Source organism: Lonchura striata, chromosome 5, assembly GCF_050655825.1.
Source record: "Lonchura striata isolate lonStrDom1 chromosome 5, ASM5065582v1, whole genome shotgun sequence".
In the NCBI taxonomy this organism is placed as follows: Eukaryota; Metazoa; Chordata; class Aves; order Passeriformes; family Estrildidae; genus Lonchura; species Lonchura striata.
The window spans coordinates 47,264,658-47,288,545 of record NC_140707.1 but is presented as its reverse complement, the minus strand read 5'-3'; the positions used below and the strand labels follow the sequence as shown (position 1 = coordinate 47,288,545).

Genomic DNA, 23,888 nt, shown 5'->3' with positions numbered 1-23,888 from the left:
TGGAGCAGTTCATCACTAAATCTGAGGCGTGTGTAACAGCATAAAAACGCTACCAATGAAACACTCAAGCTACAAAGTTGGTATAAATATGTACACTTTCCACACTTACAGTTTGACAGTCAATATTTTCCACTATACTGCAAGACAAAATTTAAACCATATCAATACTTTGCTGAAGACATTAAATTACCCTTCAGAAATCTGTTCCTCCCTGTCAGAGTACTGAATATCTACCTTATTCTCCTCATGATAACTATAACTCTTAGATAAATACAGAACTCAAGCAATTCATACAGCATACTTCAAAAAGTATCTCAATTCTGCTACTTGTATTTTGAAAAAATGAGTTGTACTAGAAAGGTAATGGTCTACATTGGATTTTCTTATTTAAAAATAGCAGGTAATCTTTTTTTCTAGCATATCTTAGCATAGCACCATTACTTGTATACAAAAATAACCCCTACAATTTTCTTAAAAATCAAAACTCTAATTTCCCTGCTAAATACATTTCCATGAACCTAGTTTACAAAAAACCAATACACTTTAAAAGTTCATTTCAAATTATGCAACAAAATTAAGTTATTTCAAGTCCATCAGGAGGAAGAAAAAAAACAGGCCAGAACAACTGTATCATCAAAATACTCTTTTGGAAGCCCATAAACAAAAATAGCTACCACTGACAGTCAACTGAAATAGCTGCCCGCAAGGGCAAGTTACAATCCGATTTCCAAAGGATGTGACAGAGGTAAAAGCACACAAATATACATGTCACTAGTGACAGGAAAGTGCTCATACTGTCTGTAAAAGGTTACAGATAAAACCACAATACCTTTACCAAAAATCAGATTTTTGGAAAACATTATATATTTATACCAAGATGTTTAGTGGAAAACTTGGTAATTCACCACTGGCAAGTTACTTACCTGAAAGGAAAAAAAAATCTTTTGATCATCTTGTTCAGTGAACTAAGAAAGAGCTCTGACAACCAACCAAAATATTACTCATCCTGCTATAATTACAATGAATTCAAAAATTAAAGGCTTGGATAGAAAAAAGTCTTTCTTATAATCGTAGACAATGTAGAAACACAGAAGCAAAGGTTGTTTACAATATTTACAAATCTTTCCTCCTTTCTTATCCAGAAGTGACAGTAGTATAAAATTTAATATGTTCTCACATGGTATTGTGATTTGTTTTTAATCAATAGGTTCCAACAAAACCAAGTATTATGTGCTATTGCTGCTTCATACTCTCAGTACCAGTGACAGTGCAGGCAGCTGTGAAATGGAGGTTGTAATACATTTACAGCTTCCCAGCTTCAGATCTACTCAGATATTAACCTGAGTTAATTGCCCCCCATCTTCTGCTTCCAATGCTATCAAAAAGATTACAAGGGGATTTGAGCTCTGTTTCAAGAACCAAGTGATTGGCTCCATAAAGCTAAACCAGTTTGGGTTAAAGCTTTTTGCTGAAAAATACTAAACCTTTAGCTATTGGCACAGACTTAGGATCCCTTATCTTTACCAGATCACCCTTGACCTTGACAGGAACCATATGGCTTCTTCAGAAGAAAAAGAATCTGTTGATTTATAAAAGGCTAGAAATTTAAGCTCCTGAATTTTCTTTGGTTTTTCCAAACTGTCCCTCTTCTACTGATAGACATTTTTTTTTTTTGGTGAGGATATTCCAGAACATTATGGTAAAACAAAAATCTGATGGTATTTTCTGCATGTGCTCAATTCTTTAAGGTTTATGGTGGAGCAAGAAACTTCAAAGACACTTTAAGGTACTATCTACTACATCCAGGCATCTGAAATAGAGAAAACAGTTTTTCACACCATATACTTTCTAGCCTCAGTCAAAATTTAGATGAGAGGGTACAAAGCATTGCCTTGTATAATTTCATGAGACAGAAAGAGAAAACATGAAAAATTAAGATTAGCCCTTTAAATCGAGATTAATCACAAATCCAGCCACAATTCAAATTACAAAGGAGAGAGCTGAACACCATGAAAGTACCTGAAGAGGAAATGCTAAACAATTATATCCTCTGTAAGAGAAATATACAGAGTAGCTGAGTTGGAAAAGACTGCACTTCGTGATTAAGAAGACAATGATAATAAACACTGGTATTCAGTTCAGTTCAAACTGACAGCAGACTGACTTGCTATGAGACAGATGAGTACTGAATGACTCCCCAGGGCCAAGCAGCTTTATCATACAGGAATAGTACCATTCTGAACTCCAGCCTGGAGCCAACAGGTCCTGACTTGCCTTGTGCAGACTGAATGTCCAAAACTGTTTTTGTGGAATTTTCTCAGCCCTAAAGTCAATGATGTGAGTCCATCTCAGTACAGGATTTGAAGGCAATGCAAGTGAACATTCTTTTCTTTTGAAGGCAACAAATATATTCTATCAGAACCCTGCTTGAAACTCAAATACCTACAGCATATTAATTCAATATAAATATAATACATATTGGAAATAAAAATACCACAGCCAAGTATGGAAGCTGAAAACAACACCAAAGCTACTTAGACAGAATCCAGAGTAGAAGAAAGAAAACTAATACAGATCAAAAGCAGAGGTCTTGTTCTAAGTGCTTAACAAAACTAGGAAGACAACTAGCATCTTCACAGTCATGAACTATACAGATGGCACAGTGTTTATCCAGCTCACATTCATGGCCAGAATTAAAATTCTCCAGGTGTACAGTAGCATTCCAGGATGAACTAACATATACGTACCTAACAGAAAAGTTGTGCCTTCTGAGTCACCCCTTTTGAGGTGACCCTACATTTTAAACACATAGCAGCGTAACCCAACATCTTATTTTCCCAAGACAGGTCATGAGAAAAGATGTGCAAACCTTTAGGCTGGCTGCATGGTTTGATGATTACAAGGAAAAAAGACAACAAATAATGTTCCCACACTACTATAGTTCTCTGTCACACCCCACAAGCTAGTGAAAATCCTTTGGGAAAAATACTTTTTTTGAAAGTTCAGCACAAAGATTACAATACTTTTAAGCAAATAAAACTTCTAGAACTGGACATATAAATTCGTTGTTTGAAAGTATTCTTAAAAAGTAGAACATACTCAAATTAAGTTATTGCTAGATTCCACAGACTCCTGAAATTGGTCTTCAATACCAGTCAATATCTGTTTTATATATAGCTATGCATAGTAGCTGTAGGTAGTCACTTTTAAAGAAAACCGGTGACAGTGACTCACCTATAAATGATGCTGGTTTGTTTTGGGTTGGGTTTTTTTTTGCTACAGAAAACAGCAAACACAACATATATCTATTAAACTGCCTACACCACTCTATCACTCCTTGACCTTCTTCCTCCTTTCCCATTTTTAACTGGGTGAGGTGGACAAAGCAAAAGCAAGAGGGCAGAAAAATACAGCTCTTACCTTTCTTTAATCTGTAGAAAGTAAGGGTTAAAGACAGATCTGCACTAATATCTCTAACTCCAAAAGATCGATGCCTGAGATTTCACCTAATTTCTGTATTGCAATAATGCAGCATGTAAGTCTTCAAAAACAGCTATGAGGCTTACCACCTCTGGTAGTTATTTTGGAAGCACTATTCTTACAGATGGCAGCAAAACTGAATTTTACTATAAGAAAGAAAACCCATTAGCTTTATTCTTGCTAAAACTGCTACTCTCATCTATCAGCCAAAATTTTCTTAGATATCTAAGCAAATTTAGAAAAAAAGATGCTGTATTACTTTGCACTAAACAATATTCCCTTTGCAGACATACATCAAAAGATGGTCCTGAACATGTTTCAGTTCAGTCACACCCTTACTTGAAATACAGCAATACAGCATTTATAAAACTTCAGATCAAGTAGGATCTACACACTAGGTGAAAACTAGTGCTCACAATCTTTAAAACAAACCAAAAAAAATCCCAAAAAAACCCCAAACAAAACCCAATCACAGATCACTCCCAAACCTCAAATTCCCACTCTTAACCATAGTCTTCTGTTTAACCAGCAAAATCATCCTACTTGCCTCATGGTCACACAGTAAATAGGCTGAAAGCAGGGACAAACACACAACCAGAAAGCCAGGGAGAAAGGAGAGAGAAAACCAAACTGTGAAATTTCACTTTAGTGTAAACATCTGTATATATGTTAATATTTTACATTAAACTGGGATATTACATCTTCAATAGACTAACATTTTTCATGGAGAATTACACAGGATTTAGAAAATAAGTTTCTGTCTCTGCAACAAGTTAAAATGCAAAACTAGGTTTACTTTCAAAATCAAAAAAGCAAGCAGACTAATCATACCAAAATCAGAAGCCATTTCAAGCACCTGTTTTCTATAATTAGAAAAAGTGGATTTCAGAGCTTTTCAATACATGAAATAAAACACAGTGGCAACAGTGAGACATGTAAGACTGGACTGCCATTAGGTTAAAAGTCACTCGGCACTAGATAGTGATGTAATTTTTTTTAATTACAGGGAACATGTTAAACCTCAGACATTTGTCAAAAGGTAATTATTTGTATAAATAAAGTAAAAAAACCATCATCACATATTAAGCATAAAATTTAGAAAACACATTCTACTTTTTAAATGCACCTAGCCCACAATTATTTATTTCTAGGATAAAATTCTAAAAGTACTTTAAAACAGAAAATGAGAGGTATTACTCATTATGCAAAATGGGAAAGTCCTTCCTCTAACAGTCCTCCTATCTTACCTGTATCTTCAATGAATTGCACACATTTTTCAACAAACAGAGGTATTGGTTTCTCAGGTGTAACCAAATCCTGTAGGGGCATCCCAAAGTAATTACTTTCCCAGTTTCTACGGATTGGAGGATTGAATGTCTTAGTTTTCTTTTTCGGCTACAACAAAACAGAGTTATTTAAGTAATAGTCAAGCAACATTTTAACCAACTCATATTTCAATCATTCAGTAAATACAACTGTATCATACATCTATCAGACATTAAAATTCCTCTACAGCAAAAATAAATATTAAATGTAAATAAAAATAAAAATTAAATGTACTTTTGAAATTACAAAGTACGTGACTATAAAGTAATTATATATTAGATAAAAAGCACTCAACTTCTATAAGTTTTGATCCTTGTTGTATTACATTAGGAACAGGATTAACCAATATATCAGTAACTGAAAGACCACAAGAACGAAGTAAAGACACCATTTGTTTAGAGCACTGTGACTTGTGTAGAGTCTTTCAGCACTGCTCACACCAACCACATCTGAACCACACCTCTTTAGAAATTGTCAGGATAAAACTCTGGTGTGTATCACCAAAACAAAGTTGGTGTCTTCTGCATATACTTAAAGATACTAAATGATCTTTATATTGCAACTATACAAGAAACATGATGATGGAGAATAACTAACAAGCAAACAAGTCTTAAAAGTTGCAGGCACTCATACTAAGCATGAATGCTTTGTTACAGGCACAGGATTTTAGCCAAAAAGAGGTTTGCATACAATCAATCTAAGATGGTACGTTTGATATGGAATTTTCCTGGTTTTATTTTTTTTTCCACTGAGAAAAAATTTTATCAGTGGAACTGATAAACCAGCCCTGGATGATTACAAGAATTGTATTGTATCAGATACCATAATTCATCTCTGAATACTGATGAAAATACAAATTACACTAAAAGTATTTCTTTAGGTAGCATCCAGTTCAGATGAGCAACAGCTGGAAGGGCCAAGCTGAAGCTAAACAATGCATAAAACTCAGTGAAAACATCTTTGTCAAATGTTAAATGAAAGATCATTTTAGATACATATATTAAGGCAGTAAAGAAAGGAAAAAGAATCAATTTTTTTTCCCCAAGGTGTTCAGTGCCCATCTCCACCATCACAAAATAAATGAAGCAAGATATACTCAAGACTGTATATTTAAGATCAACATGATAGAAAAAGGCTCTGTGTGTCTCTTGGAAAGCAGTCAGATAAAAGGAGTAATAAACTACGTCTCTACAGAAATTTTAAGAAAATTACCAATATTATCTGTGTAAAATGCCTGGAAATTGTATGAAATATCAGACACAGCTACAAAATCAGAGTGAAGAATGCTCTTTTCTAATAATTGTCCTGCTTTTAGAAGACAGGTTGCAAGGGACTGCCATATCAGATTTGATATTATGCACACAGAAATGCAGAAAGGTTTCTTAGATGAACTCTACCTGTAAACAGTTTAATCCCCAACTTGGAAAGTGAAAATTTTTTCTAAAGAACTTAACAAAGCATAAAGAATGAAAGAATAAAGAGAAAAGGGAAAGAGAAAACCCCAACCCTGAAGTCCTTTGCACACTGGTCTAAAGGCAGAGTAGAAGAGATGACACTGCAAGACTATTTCATAAACATTAAACTACAATTTCACAAGGCAGCTACAATAATAAGTTTATAATCTATTTCTCATTATGTATAATTATGAATTTTGTATCTCTCCTGTATAACATTTATTAAAATACCTCTCTCATTATTTTCCTTTCTTTTAGGGTGTCTGAGGGCATAAACTCTCCACTGACAGCATAAATCAAGTTCTCCCACAAACAACTCTACACGATCTTTACCAAAAATACTTCTGTAAACTAAAAATAAAATTTTGAGGCTTTAAGAAAAAACAACATGCTATTTCCTCATTTTAGACTTCCATACTTTCCTGAAGTCTAGATTTCTTAAGTGGAGAACTTGTTCTGAACAAAAAGGTGTTCTGTGCAAAAGACCTGGTTTTGCCAAAAGACCAACTGACTTTGGGGAAAAACACATGGGTCTTATTTCTAATGAAAGTAAGACTCAGTGAAAGCTTTTCTTTAATCCCTGTTCCCCACTCTGAAAAAAATAGCATTTTTTCTGATCCATCAGACATAAAATGGAACTTTTAGATTTGCTAGTCAAGACAATGACTACCATCATTCTTTCTGCGTAAAATTAACTTTTAAAAACATCTCTAATGAAACAATGAACTGTTAAACATGAAATTATTAATTTAGTTAAACAGCACCTGAGTAAGGTGAACCATTTTAAAATTCCTAGATTTTGGCAGAGGTATTTTTAGTTCTATCATTCTCCCCCAATACACCTAACATCCCACAATGTAGCAGACACGTCATACTGCATGCAGCAAGTACCAATCTAGGCACAGCCAAAATCAATTTTGTATGCCTCTCCTACATCATCATAAAAATGGACTAATAGGCACCAAGTTAAAGAAGACAAGAACCAGCACAAAAGTTTTGTTACTTAAGCCTAGCAAAAAGCTCATTGTTCACTGTTTTCATATTAGTAATTAAAACACAAGACCAAGACCATAAAATTGAAATCCTTAGTTTTCCTAGAGATCTGTGGGGCTTTGTATAATTGATTGCTGCACTTATGTTGAGCTTTCAGCATGGGTTTCATCACTTGCTTCTTGCCAAAGACAGCTGCTCTTCATACCGTAGCAGAGGTTAAAGCCAAACCTCCACCTGATTCTTATATATTTTGGCAGGAAAGCATTTTAACTGTGAGAATTCCAAACTTGCCTTGAATTGCATGTACTGGCAATATTGCTTTATTTTGCAGTACTTCAATCACCAAAATACATGTTGCAAAAGACTAGCTAAAGTCCCCTTAACATAAGACAAGGCAAACACAAAAGCATATACTCTAGCATGGTAATGCAAGTTTTGATTTCAAAACCAGAAATATTTTACAAAGAACATTTAAAGATACAGATGTAAGGAGTACTGGAGTACTGGAGTACCTCTTGACTACAGGTACTAGGGCCAGCTAAGCAGTACTTCTCATCTAGAGAGAAACTAGGCTAAGACTTCAGCCAGATATGAGTCTTGAGAGTACAATGTACTTAAATATAAACTTTTTAAAATCTAGAAAACTAAAAATTGCCAAAATCTTATCAAGGCCCTTTATGGATGGGCTGCTTACTTTAGCAAGCCTTCTGTTCAAGACAGGCTTTTTTTTCTCATTCCCACCCCATCAGAACTAGCATTAATTATTTATTTATTAAAGAAGAAATGCAGCTGCTTCTTTACCTCGAAGATACTTCACTACTACTTTTGATGCAAAGGAAATTTTCTGCCTGCTTCATATCCAGTCAGCTCTAGGGTCATGGAGGGCAAAGTCAGTATTTTCAGGACTAGTAAAATACTTCGTAATACCACACACCATGAACAGCATTCATTTTATAGTCTTCATAAAACTATTTGTAATCTCTAATTCATAGCTAGCTCTCCAAAAACTGTGATATATGAATAATGCAGATGGTCATTGTCCCTAACATACTCTTCCTTCACTTCATGCCTACTGCCATTTTAGAATTCCAGTTTAAAGGCTTAAGAAGGCTCTAAATATGCATATTAAGAATGTTAAATTTGAACAGACAAAATCTGAAAGTACTGATTCTGATATCTCCGATATTCCTCAGGAGAAAAAAAATTTCACCACACATTCCAGTTTGAAGTAGACAGTATTTTACTAAATTAACCACTGAATTTACACAAGAACAGCTGAATAAAAATTTAAGCTGATCTCCCACTGCTCACATGTTTACCATAGTCTTACTAAAACTGAGATCAACATACATGGGTTCTACAGTTCCTCTCACTATTTCCATAATAGATTTAACATAAAACTTCATACAGTTTCGACACTATAATGGCAGAAAGCAAATTTAATCATAGAAAAATAGATGGCAAATGCACTGCTTCATCCTCTAAAAAGCCAAAACAAATATGTGAGAATTCATCAAGATGCTAGTGGATTTTTCTTGCTAAAATACTGAGAAAAGTTTTCAGAATAATTTAAAGTAAAAAGCATCTTACAATCATCTTGGTATAAAGGAAAATGGAAACGAGTAATTCACAAACTTCTTTGGAAGCAACGAGTGTTGTCTGCAAACAGGATTACAAGGCAGAATGTTTTAAAACACTGTTTTTCAGATTTAATTTAGCAATACAGATGGAAATTCCATTCATACAAAAAAAAAAAAAATCAAACCTTGAACAGTCAAACTATTGACCATTGTCCAAAGAACCTAAATAGTGAAATTTTTTTTAGATTTCAACAATGGCATGCCAAAGAATTATCACTAAACTGTTAATTTACTATACAGTTTACAATATCTCTCTTGTTAGGATTTATTTTCAGAAATTCAAGATAAGGCTCTGACTTCCCAGTTGCAAAAATTCATTCAGGATATTTGCTGTTCTTGATGTTATGGAGAATAAAAACCTAAACAATTATACTCTCTTTATAAGAGGTGAAAAAATACATCCTAAATCAGACATTGAACACATCTCAAAGAGCTCTAAAGTAGATGGGTAAAGTTTTAATACTCATCAATTCCATTGTAAAAACAAATAAGGTTATTAATTGTTACTATATAGAATAGCTACTATTTCCACATAGGCAGGCTTTCTGCAGAAGAAGGAATTACTAAATTATGACAAGGGTCAAAAATAACTTGCTATTATTTAATAATAATAATAACAACACTAATAATAATTCTTCAATTGACAAATAGTTTTTTAAAATATTTACACTGGGCTTGTTTACACAGTGAGACAATGGAAAGCCAAGGACTACTGTGATTTAGTGCTGTTTTACTGTGATAAAATGCATCAGTTGCAGCTTTAAGGTTATTGAAGCAGTTCATCCTATCTAAGATATTAGAAGGCTTCCTTCAGCAAGATCCTTTTCCTCTAGGAATCTTCATGCCCTTTCCTGACCTGAAATTTTCTGCAGTTTCTGTAATTTTGTATTTTCTAATTCATTAAGTTAAACTGAAAACAAAAATAATTTATGATACATCTGGCAAGCCTGCTGCTTTTCATGTGTACGAACACCAATAATGCTTACAATAGACCTTAACGTTAAAAATTCTAATCGAGAAAATCATCCAATTGTAATTCCCACTTCCAGTTTTTGATAAAAATACACAGATGAATGAGCATACAACTCAGCTGGAGAGGACTAACTCAGCAGAGAAGAAACAGCTGAGGCAAAGCTACATTTTAGTATTTTCGGGCATGCTTAGTTCCTTTGTAAGTTTGTGAACACCATGAAGGAAATAAATAATCAAACATAAAAAACATGCCAATATAGGGGAGAATTCACTCTGCAAAATCCATTGTTTTGCTTTTTTGTTTAACAGCAGAAAGGACAAGGTACTTTTTTCCTCAGAAAAACTTTACAGAAGAAATTCTGTAGGTGAAGAAAAAAGCCACTAGTTTAACAAATATTAGCACACAACATGCACTTCAAATACTGAACAACCTGCACTTGAAATATTTCAAGCTCAGAGTACACACACAACTACACATGAACCTGGCTAAAAAGTCCTGTGATTCAAGCCAGTCTGATTGCTTTCTTCTCCTCTTCCTTACTGCTCTTCATATCTATCCCCACCAGAAAAAGTTCAAAGGTTCACTTGTTAACAGCACATGCAAGGTCATATCATAAATTTTCTCAGAACATTTAGACATGTGCTAATAAAATTAAAATAGGATAAAGGCGGGTGTATCACAAATTTTATTATACTGATTCAGCTTTTTCTACTTTTTCTTTTCTAGAAGCAAAGACAGAACCACCATCTGTTGGTTTTACCAATCTAGACTTTAGTAAGGCACCTGGTGATGGCAACTACAACGACAACTGGAGAAACAGAAAAAAGATTATATTCAGAAACAAAAAGAACAAAGTCGTAGAGTAATGGAAAAATCCTTCATTGGAACGCACTAATAAAAGTTATGTGCTGTAATGTACAGGTACTATACATGTGTGAATGTACAATAAACAACCTGTACTGTGTAGTATGGAGTCATTACCTCAAAGTATCTAGGACAACAGCAGGCCAAAGGTACCTAAAGTGACAGCGACTGCAACTAAGCAAAGGTTGGGTGCAATCACGCAATTGTGTTGGGTAGCAATTTCTAGCAGACATCAGCAAACATTAAGATTACATGATGCACTGTTAATGACATTCCTTGCAATACTATGCAGTTTCAGTCATCCTCATTCAAAAACAGGTTCAGAGGAAAATTCAATTTTTTTTTTAAAATCTTCTAAAACTCAAGCCAAGAAGTAGCCATGTTCTCTTCACTAGTTAGGAGGTGACTGGCCAGAAAAAGAAACCTTTCAGAGAAAGGATACAATAAGGAAGGGTGAAAACTAGGAATTGCACCCAGGAATTGGAAGATTCTTCACCAATACAGAGGAAATAGAAGCTGTGGATGAGTTTTTCATAGTAAGAATGAGGACATAAAAGTCTTCAGAGGAATTATTTCTGTGATAATTGGAAGAAGAGCTTAAGGATGATGCTCTTCCAGTTCTGACTACCAGTATACTGCAACAAGATCTAAGAACACTAGCACAGTGTTATGGACAAAAACAATGGGCAAATAATTCAGACCAAAGCACACTTGCTTAAGTGGTCTGAGTTTTAAATTGTTTCTTTGGGCAATAACAAACATTACATGACTTTGCAAGTAATGTTACCTGCTTGCCACAGGTTTGTCATTGCTATACTCTCCACAGTAAAACATTTTAATTTACACTTCCAAATAGCAACAAGTAGCACAATTCTGAGTATTTACTTCTGCCTTTAATAACATGTGTCCACAATAGATTTTTAAATTTTGATACATATATGTTAGCCAAACTAACACATATGTAGCCTACTCTACTGTTTGTCAAATCTCGCTTCCTTCTTCCTACTCGCCCAACTTGTGCCTTTTTCCCTTTAATTTTTTTACCTGAACCCTACAATCACTTTATATCCATTCTCTGCCTCCCTATATCTGTCCTAGAGCCTTTTTTAAATGTGATTTTATCCTGAGCTGGGACACTGGACCTGAAAGGATCAGGACAAAATGAGTATCCTTCAGCACAGTCATCTCTCCTGCAACACCTTACAAAAAACTCACCCAGAAACACCACATCTCAAACCAACAAAAATGCAAGGAGTATCAAGAATGTTACATCCTACTTGGGCTTAAAAAAAAAAAAAAGTCTTGGAAAAAGACAATTAGGAGTTCAGACTTTAAAATCCAAGTTTCTCCACACAAATTCATTTTGTTAATAAGATTTCTGTATTTCAGAATCAATATAATTAAACCAAGAATAGTTAGACATGTATCCTATTTTCCCTTTACATAAAGCTGAACAACTCACAAAAAGTATCAGTAAGAGATTTAAGAAATAGCCAGAAAAAGGTACACAAGTTCTATTTACCTCTTTCACATTCAAGGGGTCACAATTCTCAAAAAAACCCAGCACATAGTCTGTAAATAGTAGTGCACTAACATCTCTCCCATGGACCAAATAACAAGGACCATATAATTAGAATAATTTTTGCATTTCTGTAATAAATGACTACTAGCTACTCATCCAAAACAACAAATGAAAACATGCAGAAAAAGTTTCAAAACTTAAACTGCATCTCTTCTGAAGTAAAATTAACTGTTAAAAATCCCAAAGAAACAGATAATGAACTAGAATGACTCATTTGAACTGCAACTACTATCACTTAACTTCATTCAAGTCAACAAACAGAGAAGGCACTACTTATCAAAAGCACTGAGCACTCAAGATATTTTGAAAACTTGCAAACATTTGAGCCATCAAGTTAAATTTGTTTTCTCAATTACAATAATTTCCACTATTATTAAGTTTTTACCAATTTAATAGCAGCGGCTTTGCTACTTTTGAGTAAAATACAGTGCCCTCCCTTAGGAAAAAAAAAAACCACATAACCAACAAATCACCAACCAACCAAAACTTAAAACAATTCTACTCTTCAAGAAACTTATCCACTACAAAAATTAAAACAGCCTAGAACTTGGAACTCAGGCTTCTCAACAGGCCAAAACTAGAAGTGGAGCCTTTGTTAGAGCTATCAGGGGATTTCAGGAAGAGAAGACCCCCCACTATAGTAATCTACTCAGTTTAGCACATAAATATATTCAACTCAGAGTAACTTGCTCTCAACTCAACACAGCTGCAATAGTAGGAAGATTATGCAACTACATTTTGATTTCTATGTAGAAAGATTATTTCAAGCAAAAGGAGTCCAGAAGCTGGACTCAATGATTTTTATGGATTCCTTTCAACTTTGGATATTATAAGTGATTCTATGCAAAGTATATAAATAATTTTTTTTTTAAATCTAAGTTTCTCCAAAATATTAACTTTGAAGTATTTTTAACCATATGATTTTATACCCACAAGACATCATTATCCATGCATATGAGTAAGCCTTGAGAAAATTTAGTGGCCTTTAAATAAGTCATGTGTAATTCAAATCACAGCTGCATACCAGCAAGAATTTTATCTATTAGTTAAATTTAACTATGCTCTACTTTAACAAAACTTATTTCTGCTGTTCAGATACCATCAGATTTAAGCTAAAAAAATGACATTTTAAAAATGCTACAAAAGATAATATTAAAAAGGTCAGATTATTTTGAGACAAGAAAGAAAATATCTAACTGATCAGGAACACTCCTGATTTCATGTCTAACACAATGATTGCTAGCCTAAAATTAAAATCTAAGCTATAAAGAGTGTACATCTAGAACCCACACCGCAAAGCCAGTAAAAAAAATAAGTAACTCTCAGGCATGAAGATGAAACATTTTTCAAGTGAACTGCAATATTATTATTTTCCCTTCATTTCCCTGTTTTGTTCCCTTTATTCTGCCTTTATATAGAGCTATAAAGGCAGCACAACTTTCATCTTGACTACGTGTTTGCCCACACAAGGAAAATGCAGCAGTCAGTAGAACTACTATATGAAGTTTTTTCTTATGCACTTGTTCTAGAGTTCCAGGAAGACAACTAAGAATTAAAATCACTCCTTTCATTCACCAGCCCTAAACCTTATTCCAATAGCAAAAACTGCAACAACTGAAAGAACCAGTTCTACTCAAGAACTCACAAAGCAGCTTTTTCCTTAAAAAAACATCACCTTACTCCAACGGAAGGAAGCCTCCACATGTAAGCAGAGATGAAAATAACTGACATATATTGAATAGAGGATAAGACAGACAAACCGTATCATCCCCTAAGGTTTGCTAGTACAAGCAACTTACTAGGGACTTAAGACAAAAAAAATCAAAGAAATATAGTTTGAAAATTTTAAAGCACCTGTTTCAAAAGACGGTGCAACTCCTGCATTATCTTGTCACTTCCCATTCTACAATGCCCCAGAAATTGTAAATAAAATTTAAAATTCATTTACTTACCTTCTTATCTTCTTTTACTTTGTGGGGTTTCTTTTTCCCTTTTTTCTCATCCAATTCTTGGTCCGATGTAATAGCAGGATTATCTATGCCACCCTTCCATGTTTCAACAGGGGAAAGAAGTGGGTCTTCTTCACTTCCACGATGCCTTCCTTTTTTTTTACCTTTACAGGTGGTAAAAGCCTCATCATCACTTGCATCCGAATGTGTTCTCCTATAGTAAGACTTGGCTTTGCTGAACAATGTCTTAGATTTGTACTTGTATTTTGAAGGCCTTCTTTCCCCATGACTTTTGGATACTCTGTCAGAAAATCCATTTTCTTCCTCACCTTGGGTACTTATAACAATTGAATTTCCAACTTTAATAATACGATTCTGACTATCCTCTGGAACTGCATAGATGTCATCTGCAAAGCCTTTATGTTTGTAAATCGTGTCAATAGGTTCAGCATAGTTGTCAGATGGGTCTATATCTTCTGGTGGTGCTGCAGGCACTCGAGAAGGCTGTTTCCTGGGGTTTTTGCCAATACCTGCCTCAATTGTTTTCAGGAGGTTAGGATCCAGTTTTTTCACATTTGTTCTTGGAACAAGCGGTTTCGGTTTTATTGGAGGAGGCACTTTATGGTTGCGTTCATGGTCATGACAATTGATTGGTGTACTGTGAACAGGATACTCATTTCCTTCCAAATCCAGTCGGCACTTTGAACGATCGCTAGGTGCTGGAAGTAACCTTACATCATCACCAATTGGACTGTAAGGTGGTGGCCCTTCAGCATCATCCTCTGAATCTGGGTAATTATAGTCAAGGGAACCTCCTCTTGGAGATCTTGGAAAAACATCTTCACTTGTATGCGTTGATTCCCTTGTGCTGTCTGACATGTAAGAACTTTCAATCATGTTTTTCTTCTCTAATACATCACTGAAGAACAATGTGAAAACCTCAGTTTGACGATGATATTGAGATAATGAATATAAAGCTGTAAACTTAGCAGTAATTTCTGTTGCTATGTGTTCTCCTTCAGTCATGAGTTCCTTGATTGCTTCATTCTCAAAGAAGTCTGCTTGGCTATCAGTAACAGCCACCAACTGGACAGGAATAGTATCCTGAACTTCAGAAAGAAATGCCCGAAGCATTCCCATGGATGCCTTTCGCTTTGCAGAATAGACAAGTATATATCCATGAACAAGTTCATCTTTCCTTACACCAATTGAAGAATGATATGATAATATAGTTATCTGTATTCGACGTCTCTTTTCACCTATTATTTTATCAAGCATTAAAGAATTACTCTGGCCAGCCTGAGCAGCACTACAGGAGTGAGAATCGAGGAAAGGTGAAAGAATAAGATCCACACTGAACGGATCACCACACATGGCACACATGACAATCCTTAAGTCAGCTTCTGACAGATCTTTAATGGTGGGAACTGGATTTACAACATCAAAATTGTGTTTAACTGCTTCCAGTACTCCCCTCAGAGCTTGTTTTATTTGGGCCTCATTAAACTTGCGTGGGTATGTACCAGCAGGCACATCTACAAAAGGACACTGTAACTTGTTAGCCAGTTGCTGTCCCTGATGTCTCAGAATAGGTAGATTCTTGCTAACACTGTCCCTCTGGTTAGCCAATATTAATGTAAATGAAAGATTAGCCATATACTTGTCTCTCCTTATCTGAGATGCTTCAGCCCTTATTTTTGCAATGCAGTCCCCAATAAAAGTCAGCGATTCAATAGAGTTAAACACGCAGAAACAACCATGCGGTTTGAAGGCTGAGGTCCACAACTGAGTCAGCAAGTAAGGGGATTTGGCATCAACTGGCCTAAGATCTAGTTCATATATTTTTCCATCTAATGCATATTCATCATCAGTGGATTGTGTTCTAATTTCATTTGCCAATTCTTGTGCAAGGCCATCTTTGCCCAAAATGAAAAGATTGATTTTATCAATATTGGCACTATCATGGTATAAATTTGAGCGTCCGTGGTCTTGTTGCAGAAGACTGTTGGCAAGTAACTCTTCTACTTTTATGTCCATGCAGTTTTGGCCACTGAGACAAGTTTCTTTAGTTGGGTGATAAACAAATCCTATATGCTTGAGCAGAAGAGATTCTCTATCAGGTGCAAGTTTCTGTAAAGCTTTGTATCGAGGTTCTCCACTCAGAACTGCATGAATTTCACTCATTTTATCTGTACTTGGTGTTGCATTAAGATCCAGATCATAAAATAACTCTGAATGTTCAAAAAGCATTTCCTGAAACTCCTCTTTGGCTTTTTCAACAATCTCCCTCTGATGCCTAGCATACACTTCCTTGCTATCTGCATCAGTGATGTATTTGAATGCTTCGTCCTCCACCACAAAACATATAACTTCTTCCCATGGCTGTCCGGGTGAAATTAATTGGATTTTCTCAAGAGTTTTTTTGAATTTCTCTTTCATTTCAACTCTCCTTTTTTCTGATATAAGATGTTGCACATGGTTTTGATAAACTTTTTCTGCCTCTAGGGTATTGAGAAGGTCAAATGGAATCCTTCTGTCATTCACTTTATCTATGTGGTCAGTTTCATCCCAGGGTGTTTTTTCAAGCACTACAAAACAGGACTGGAAGTCAGGCCTTTTCTCCATTACCTTCAAGGCTTCTGACCAGCTCAAAAGTTCAATCTCCTCAAGATTTGACAGAAGAGTATTAAGAGCTCTTGGCAATGCATTAATGTATTCTTCTTTCCTCTTTCTAATATGCTCCTGTTTAAGTTGCTCTATGTGTTTTGAAAATGTATTTTTGGCCTTTTTTGTTCCTTCCAAATTTATGTACTCTTCATAATCAGGGTGGTTTTTCAGTTTGTTACTAACAGTTTTCCAAGTCGCATGATAGTCTCTCACAGTTTGGACAAGTTTTTCAAACTTATCTGTTGCCGTAACAACTAACTGTCTTTGAGTTTTATAGGCATCCAGATAAGGGATTATTTTAGGTTTACCACGAGTTTTATCCATCATTTGTACCAGTGCAGTAAAACATGTTTCAACATTGACATTGAATCTCGCTGATGTTTCCACGACCACAAGGTTCTTCTTATTTGAAGCAAAGGCCTGAACCTCTCGCAGATAATGATCCACACATTCATCACATTTTGTTGCTGCTATTATTATAGGTTTTTTAGATTTTGAGAGCTGGATATAAAGATTATTCACAAATTTAAGTTGATCATCAAATTTCCTATTGCATCCTTGGCTTACATCAATGCACAATAAAAACCCATCTATGTTTAATTTCCCTTCAGGCATTTGTTTTTGCTCAAAGTCTTGCTCCAAGCCTAGCTGATCTGTGCAAATGTACATTAGTTTTTCTGCGGACTGCAGTTTGGAGGCAGCTGCACGTTTTATGTACGGTTGTAAATTCGTACTCCGATGAGGCAAGAAAGTCTGATCGTCAATGAATTCAGTCTGCTCAATTACATGAATTCTGCACTCAATTCCATCCTCACCACTTTGTGCTACGTCACCCCAGTACAAAAAGTGATCATTGTTAACAACTCTTCCTCCAAAGTCAATTGTGCTAAGCACAGAGGTATGCTCAGGATAATATTCATCTGCTTTTGAACGAACGAATCTATTGCACAAACATGACTTTCCGACTCCACAATTACCTTTATCCTTTTCAGTTCCAGACAGTCCAACAACACTAACAGCATAAGATGGGGGGCGTGGCTCTTTGTTTTTTGCCATCATAACTTTCCTCTCATCCTTTTGCAATTATCAAGGTAACTGTATGTGGTTTTCATTCTGGAAAAGGTTCCTACAAATTTGAATTGTATATCCAGGGTTCCAGAAATCGCCTTCAGTCGTTCCTGCTTCAGCTTGTAATTAAGAGAACCTCAGATAACCTGGACAAAGAGCATCATCTTCCTAAAAAAAAATACAGAGGGGAAAAAAATCAAGATTGCAGATATGTATTTGTAATATTCATGAGGGAAAAGATTTTAAGAAGCATTTGTGCTTGATCACCCTGATTTTCTGTGTATATGGAAATTCTACAACTACTGTGAATGAGACCATAAATTCATGATTCAGTAATGCTAATGCTATTTATACTACAGATTTTAAAATAAACAGGTTTTAGGCACAGTTTAATAGTAGTTTGTCAGCTGTTTTGATAGCTGAGCAGCATACTTCTTAAAAAAAGAAAACCCAGACCCAACTCCCAAATTATTGTTCTCCTTCTTAGCTCACAAATACTGGGCACTAAAAAGCAAAAAAACATCATAAAAACTCTAAACCCAACCCAATATTCATGCACTTCTATTCACACTCAAATATTCAGCAGATTATCATGATCACCTGCAAGAATAGCATTACTTTTGTGTGCATTTGTAGGTTTGAGCTTAGGATGCAGTAAAGAAAATTTCAAAACAAGTAGCTGTAAAAGCAGGCAGTTGGCCACATGCCTCAGGTGCTACCTATCTCCAGAAGCAGACTACTTGATTTGTATACTAACAGCAAACTGCTTTTAAGGAAATGCTTTAAACATGAATTCTACAGAAAAACACAAATATCATACAAATACTAAGAGTAGGACTTATGTATAGATTTTAAGACTACAATGTTGTTTCATTCCTCTGTCTCTATGAAATAAACTTTTATTAACTGAAAACAAAAACTACTATATTTACATTCAGTTTCACAGAATTACTACAAGGTTCCAATGGCTTTATTGAAGCTGTCATCAAGTATATCAATTGCCACTAACTCTCAGTTATTAATCAGAAGACTTTCCTTGTATGCATACTGCAAATGGAAATGCTTTTGCTGTTTTGAATCATTTACGTTATGAGGAAGACAGAAAAAACTGAATACCCAAATGGCTAGTCCCAGCAGATGGTGACAAGTGGCATGAAATCTACTTGGGAACCAGTAATCAGCATGTACTCTGCAGACCAGTACTGGGTCCAATACTGTTCAGTATCTTCATTAATAACTTGGATGATGGGGGAGGATGTATGCTCAGCAAGTTTGCTGATGACAAAATTAAGAGGAGCAAAGGATACAGTCCTGCCTGCAGGGAGTAATAAGCCCATGTACCACTATAGGCTGGAGCCAGCCACTTGAAGAGCAGCTGTCCAGAGGGTGACCTGGGAATCCCAGTGGACATGAACACCACCCAGCAGTGTGCATCTGTGCCAAACAAGGCTAAGAGTACCCTGGGCAGCATTAGACAGCAGGTCAAGGCAGGTTAACCTTCCCTTTTTTGCAGCATTGGTAAGGCCACACCTGATGCACTATGTCCAGTTCCACCAAGCAGGAGAGATACAGAACTACTGGAGAATGCAGCACGGGGTTAAAGCACCACAGCAGCTCTGATTTAAGGAAAGGCTAGGAGAACTAGGACTGCTCAACCTGGCAAAGAGAAGGAGCAGGGAAGATCTCATCAATGTGTACAAATATTTGGAGGAAAGGTGAAAAGAAGGCAGAACCAGACTCTTTTCAGTAGTGCCCAGGAACAGGACAGGAGGCAATGGGCACAGACTAAAATACAGAAGATGACATATGAACATCAGGAGACACTTCTTTTTTATTGTGAGGGTGACTGAGCACTGGCCTGGTTTGTCCAGAGAAGTTGTAAAGGTTCCTGCACTAAAGGTATTCAAAAGACACCAGAAGACAGATCTTGGCAACCCTTTACTAGGTGACCCTGCTTGAGCAGGGAGGCTGGACAAGATGACATTCGGAAGTCTCTTCCAACCTACACTGTTCTGTCCTCTGTTTTCTTGGTAAAGAGACAAATATTACATGGCACTATAAATGAAAGGCAGATACTACTGTACTTAACATACTTGCTTTTACATTTGTAGAGTACAAAGTAACAAAACAAATGTATTTAAACAAACCTATAAATAGCCCTTATCAGAATGAAAGTATAACAAACATCAATACAGATATTTTAGTGTTATATACTTTGTCCTTCTTAGCAACAATTAACTAACCAAAATATAAAATACAAACGACATACATAAAACCAGCTGTTAGTTATGGAAATCACAGAAAAGGAAAATATATTTTTTAGAAAGAAAGTATCAATTTCATTACAAAATTAAGAGAACAACTTTTTTTTATACTCAAGAACTTTTATATTGCAAAACCCGAAATTTTTATGCCAGATTTTAGAATTCTTTTTCAGTTAAATCAGATTACTCAAAGACACATTCAGAAAGACAACTCATATTTTAAATTTTCCTTTTTACTCTTTCCACTGTGTTTACTATATTCTTAAAAGAGAGAATTTAGACCTATCAGAAAATGACTCCAGAAATAAAAATACTTAGCAAAAATAACATCCTTTACAAGCAGTATTTATATTACTACAAATAAACCCAGTGTTTTCTTTCTAAAGCAAAGCTTATCATAGTAGCATCATTCAAACTGTTAGAATGAGAAATTCAGTCAGCACTTTCACTATAAAATGTTTTCTGTTTGCCACTGCACAATACAGATTTCATGTGGACTAAACTAGAACACAAAAATCTTCATCCACAAGATTACTTAATTTCATCAGGAAGACACTGTCAATTTGCAATTAGTTTATAGGAAACAATCAATACTTTCAGATTCTCCACATCCTCAGTAGCAAACATTGTTCCTCCTCCATCTACAAAATGTTTTTTTAAATCAATACATTTTTAAGCAAGTAAGTTCAAAGAGTAAGGTGAAAGGGGACACTGACAAAGGCAGAACCAACACATAAGACTCTCATTAAAGTTCTGACAAGAAAGATTTTAACCATAGTAGAAGCTGAATCATTAAAGATATTTAAAACCAGAATAGGTTTGGTTTTGGTTTTTTTAAATACAGTTTCTACTTTGCACTGATAGTACAAAGTCACAGAACAAAATCTGTTAATCAAGTAATAAAACTGGTAAAAATCTGACATTATAATGGCTTCACATTTAATATGTAATCATCATTAAATTGTTCTCCAAATGGAAGATTTTCCATTTCACTATACCACTAATGTAAATTTACTTTATCGTTTTGTACTGTTTTAAAGAATGCACACTGGAAATTCATTGTAAATTCATCCCATTATCTTAGTTCAATCTGCCTAATTCAATTATAACAAATTGTAAACACTACGATTCATCTAACCCTGCCCCCCACCTCTGTTACTGATTCAAAGGAGGGGTTGTTTGAGTTCCCCAACTAATTTCAATCTTAAGATCGAAAATAATACAAAGCATCTGACATCACTGCAGGAAGAATCTCTGACCATCTACAGACACACTGTAGGACCTTGTCTCTACAGACTTTCAGATTTCCAAGCGTAGTTATAAAGAAAATAGCAGCTTGTACTTATTTACCCACCTTTAAACACATTATAAAAGTCTAAAGCCCAAACTTACCCTTAGGAAAAAGAGGTGCAAAGCAAGATGACTATCCTGCTGTGATCTCCCTGCAGTAACATCACACATTTAAACAGTGCCCTTCAGTAAGTCCTTCCCTGAGGGATCTGAAAACAAAAAATAAGAACCATTAAAAGTTTCAAGTTTATGAAGGAAGAACCAGCAATCAGAGAAGGTACAACACTTCACCTATGCATACAACACTTCACCTATGCATAAGGATTTTTTTCCTTATTTCAAACCCATAAACAAAACTCAAGCTGGTCTTTTTCTAAATTTGGAGGGCTTAAATCCTGTAAACACACCTATTAATATTTGAGAGAGGGTAGAGTTCTTAAGTAATTGTGATTTAAATTTCAACTCGATACTTCAACAATACCTAGGTTGCAGAAGCCTGCTCTGAAAAAAATTAATATAATTTCTCAGACAACATATGAGCTATAAAAATCACTAATCACTTGTAGAATAATTTGGAATTCTAAAGTATTTAGAACATAGGTTTGCAAGGTGAAGTTGGGATAAGTACAAAATACATGAAACAAATATATGTCTATGTACATGTATTCTATTAATAGGAAAAAGGCACAGTCTACCTCAAAACTCTTTTACCTATAGTACACCACTTCTAAATTAAAAGTACTCACAAACTGTGACAAATTAGAAATTGAAAGTATAATTGTATTTGAAGATTTTGAATTCTCAACTAGGGTACAAATTTTTAATATAACCCTAAGTGCTGATCTCACTGCAGAGATGCTACTATAAAGTAATCAAAACCAGAACTCTCTTCCATTGTTCTTCCCTTTGCATCACACAAAACCCAGACTTTGCCAGGCCAGTGCTCCACACACTATGATGCAGAACAGGAAAGCAACTTGAGGCACTTGCACTGGAATATTATGTAAGCCATTTTCAACTAAGGAATGGTATAATTGTTAAGCAAGATGCAGCGCCATGCTGTATATGTGCTAAATACTACATCAAAACAACAGAGCTCTTTCTTGTTTTGCCATTTACAATTATATTCTTAATAACTTCATTTTGTTTTGGGAATAATATTCACTTTGCTCTAGTAAATTTTCTTTTGGGAAAAAAAAGGTTTGGCAATACTGATAAACAATATACCAATATAACAGTAACTAATCTTGTGGTACCAAACACCACCAAAATCAATAGGCAGCAGTCTATCAGTCCTGCATTAAGCCTGGCTAAGTTTCATAGCTAAATTCTATCACCTGACAGAGAAGATAGGCAGTAAGTCCTATTCCCTGCCCTTACCTCTAAGCTGTGGCACTCCTCTACATCCACAGCTAGCTGAGCAAAGCAGATACTTGCTCATGAGGAAAAACACAGTGGGACTCTGAAGAACTCAGAGTATGTGAAAGAGCAGACAGAGTAAGAGAAAAGTGTCTCCACTTGCAAGAATGCATCTGAGGCTTGAGGGACACTGCCACAAGAGAAAGCTCAAACACAGGCCTCCACAACAGTCAGATACAGTAAGACACCAGAAAACACCCTATTTACAAATACATGTTTCCCAAAGTCTTCCGAGCTGAATTCTAAACACTAGAATAGAATGCCATATTATTAGCAAATAATACATAAAGAATTAATCATCTATCAGTATTAAGTAATTGTGGCTGCACAGGAACTTGTAGATGAGTCCACAGTAAAAAAAATCATTTACAGATAAATACTCTTGAGTATTTCTAAATATCCTCCAAATTTGCTTTCTGAACCTAAAAATGTTTTAGACCTAACATGGCTGAAGCAAAAATTTCTTGCCTGAAAGAGTCCACAGAATTGCTTACGACCACCAAGTAGTTAAGCAGCTGCCAACAGGGAAAATAAAAAGTGTTTTCCCCAAGTCCTTTACTCACTCTGTACTGTTGCCTAGACACAACAGTTTATGGATTAGTATTTTCTGGGGTTCGTTTTAATCAGCATATTCTTGCAACTGTGTTTGTAAATTACCTGGCCAAGCAAAGAGAAGCACATGTGAATAAAAGACCCATCACAGCCTAGTCTGCTTTACAAAGCATACGAATACATCAAAAGAAACTTACTGTAACCTCTTCAGCAGATCACCAAGTAAATTCAAACACATTAGGTGTCACTGAAATGGTCTGGAGGATGAGTTTCATAGTGTTGTGCACTCAAAATACACAGACCATGACTCAAAGGAAGCTACATCTCCAGATTCAAGTTACTATTGACACCAAGTTTTTATATCAAG

At 35.3% G+C, this 23,888-nt stretch overlaps 1 protein-coding gene across 4 annotated transcripts in view; it reads right to left on the bottom strand.

Moving 5' to 3' along the window:
- Positions 1-23,888, bottom strand: part of ARHGAP5 (Rho GTPase activating protein 5) — a 45,422-nt gene that overhangs the window by 16,388 nt on the left and 5,146 nt on the right. For 2 of the 4 annotated variants that reach the window (XM_021542660.4, XM_085580473.1), the window contains exons 2-4: positions 21,653-21,759; positions 14,265-18,164; positions 4,728-4,875 (exon numbers count right to left, since the gene is read on the bottom strand). In XM_021542660.4, the coding sequence (XP_021398335.1) occupies positions 4,728-4,875; positions 14,265-17,987 (3,871 nt within the window). In that variant the 5' untranslated portion in view covers positions 17,988-18,164; positions 21,653-21,759. The remainder of the gene's footprint in view (positions 1-4,727; positions 4,876-14,264; positions 18,165-21,652; positions 21,760-23,888) is intronic. The other 2 variants (XR_014955678.1, XR_014955679.1) reach the window with 1 other exon arrangement.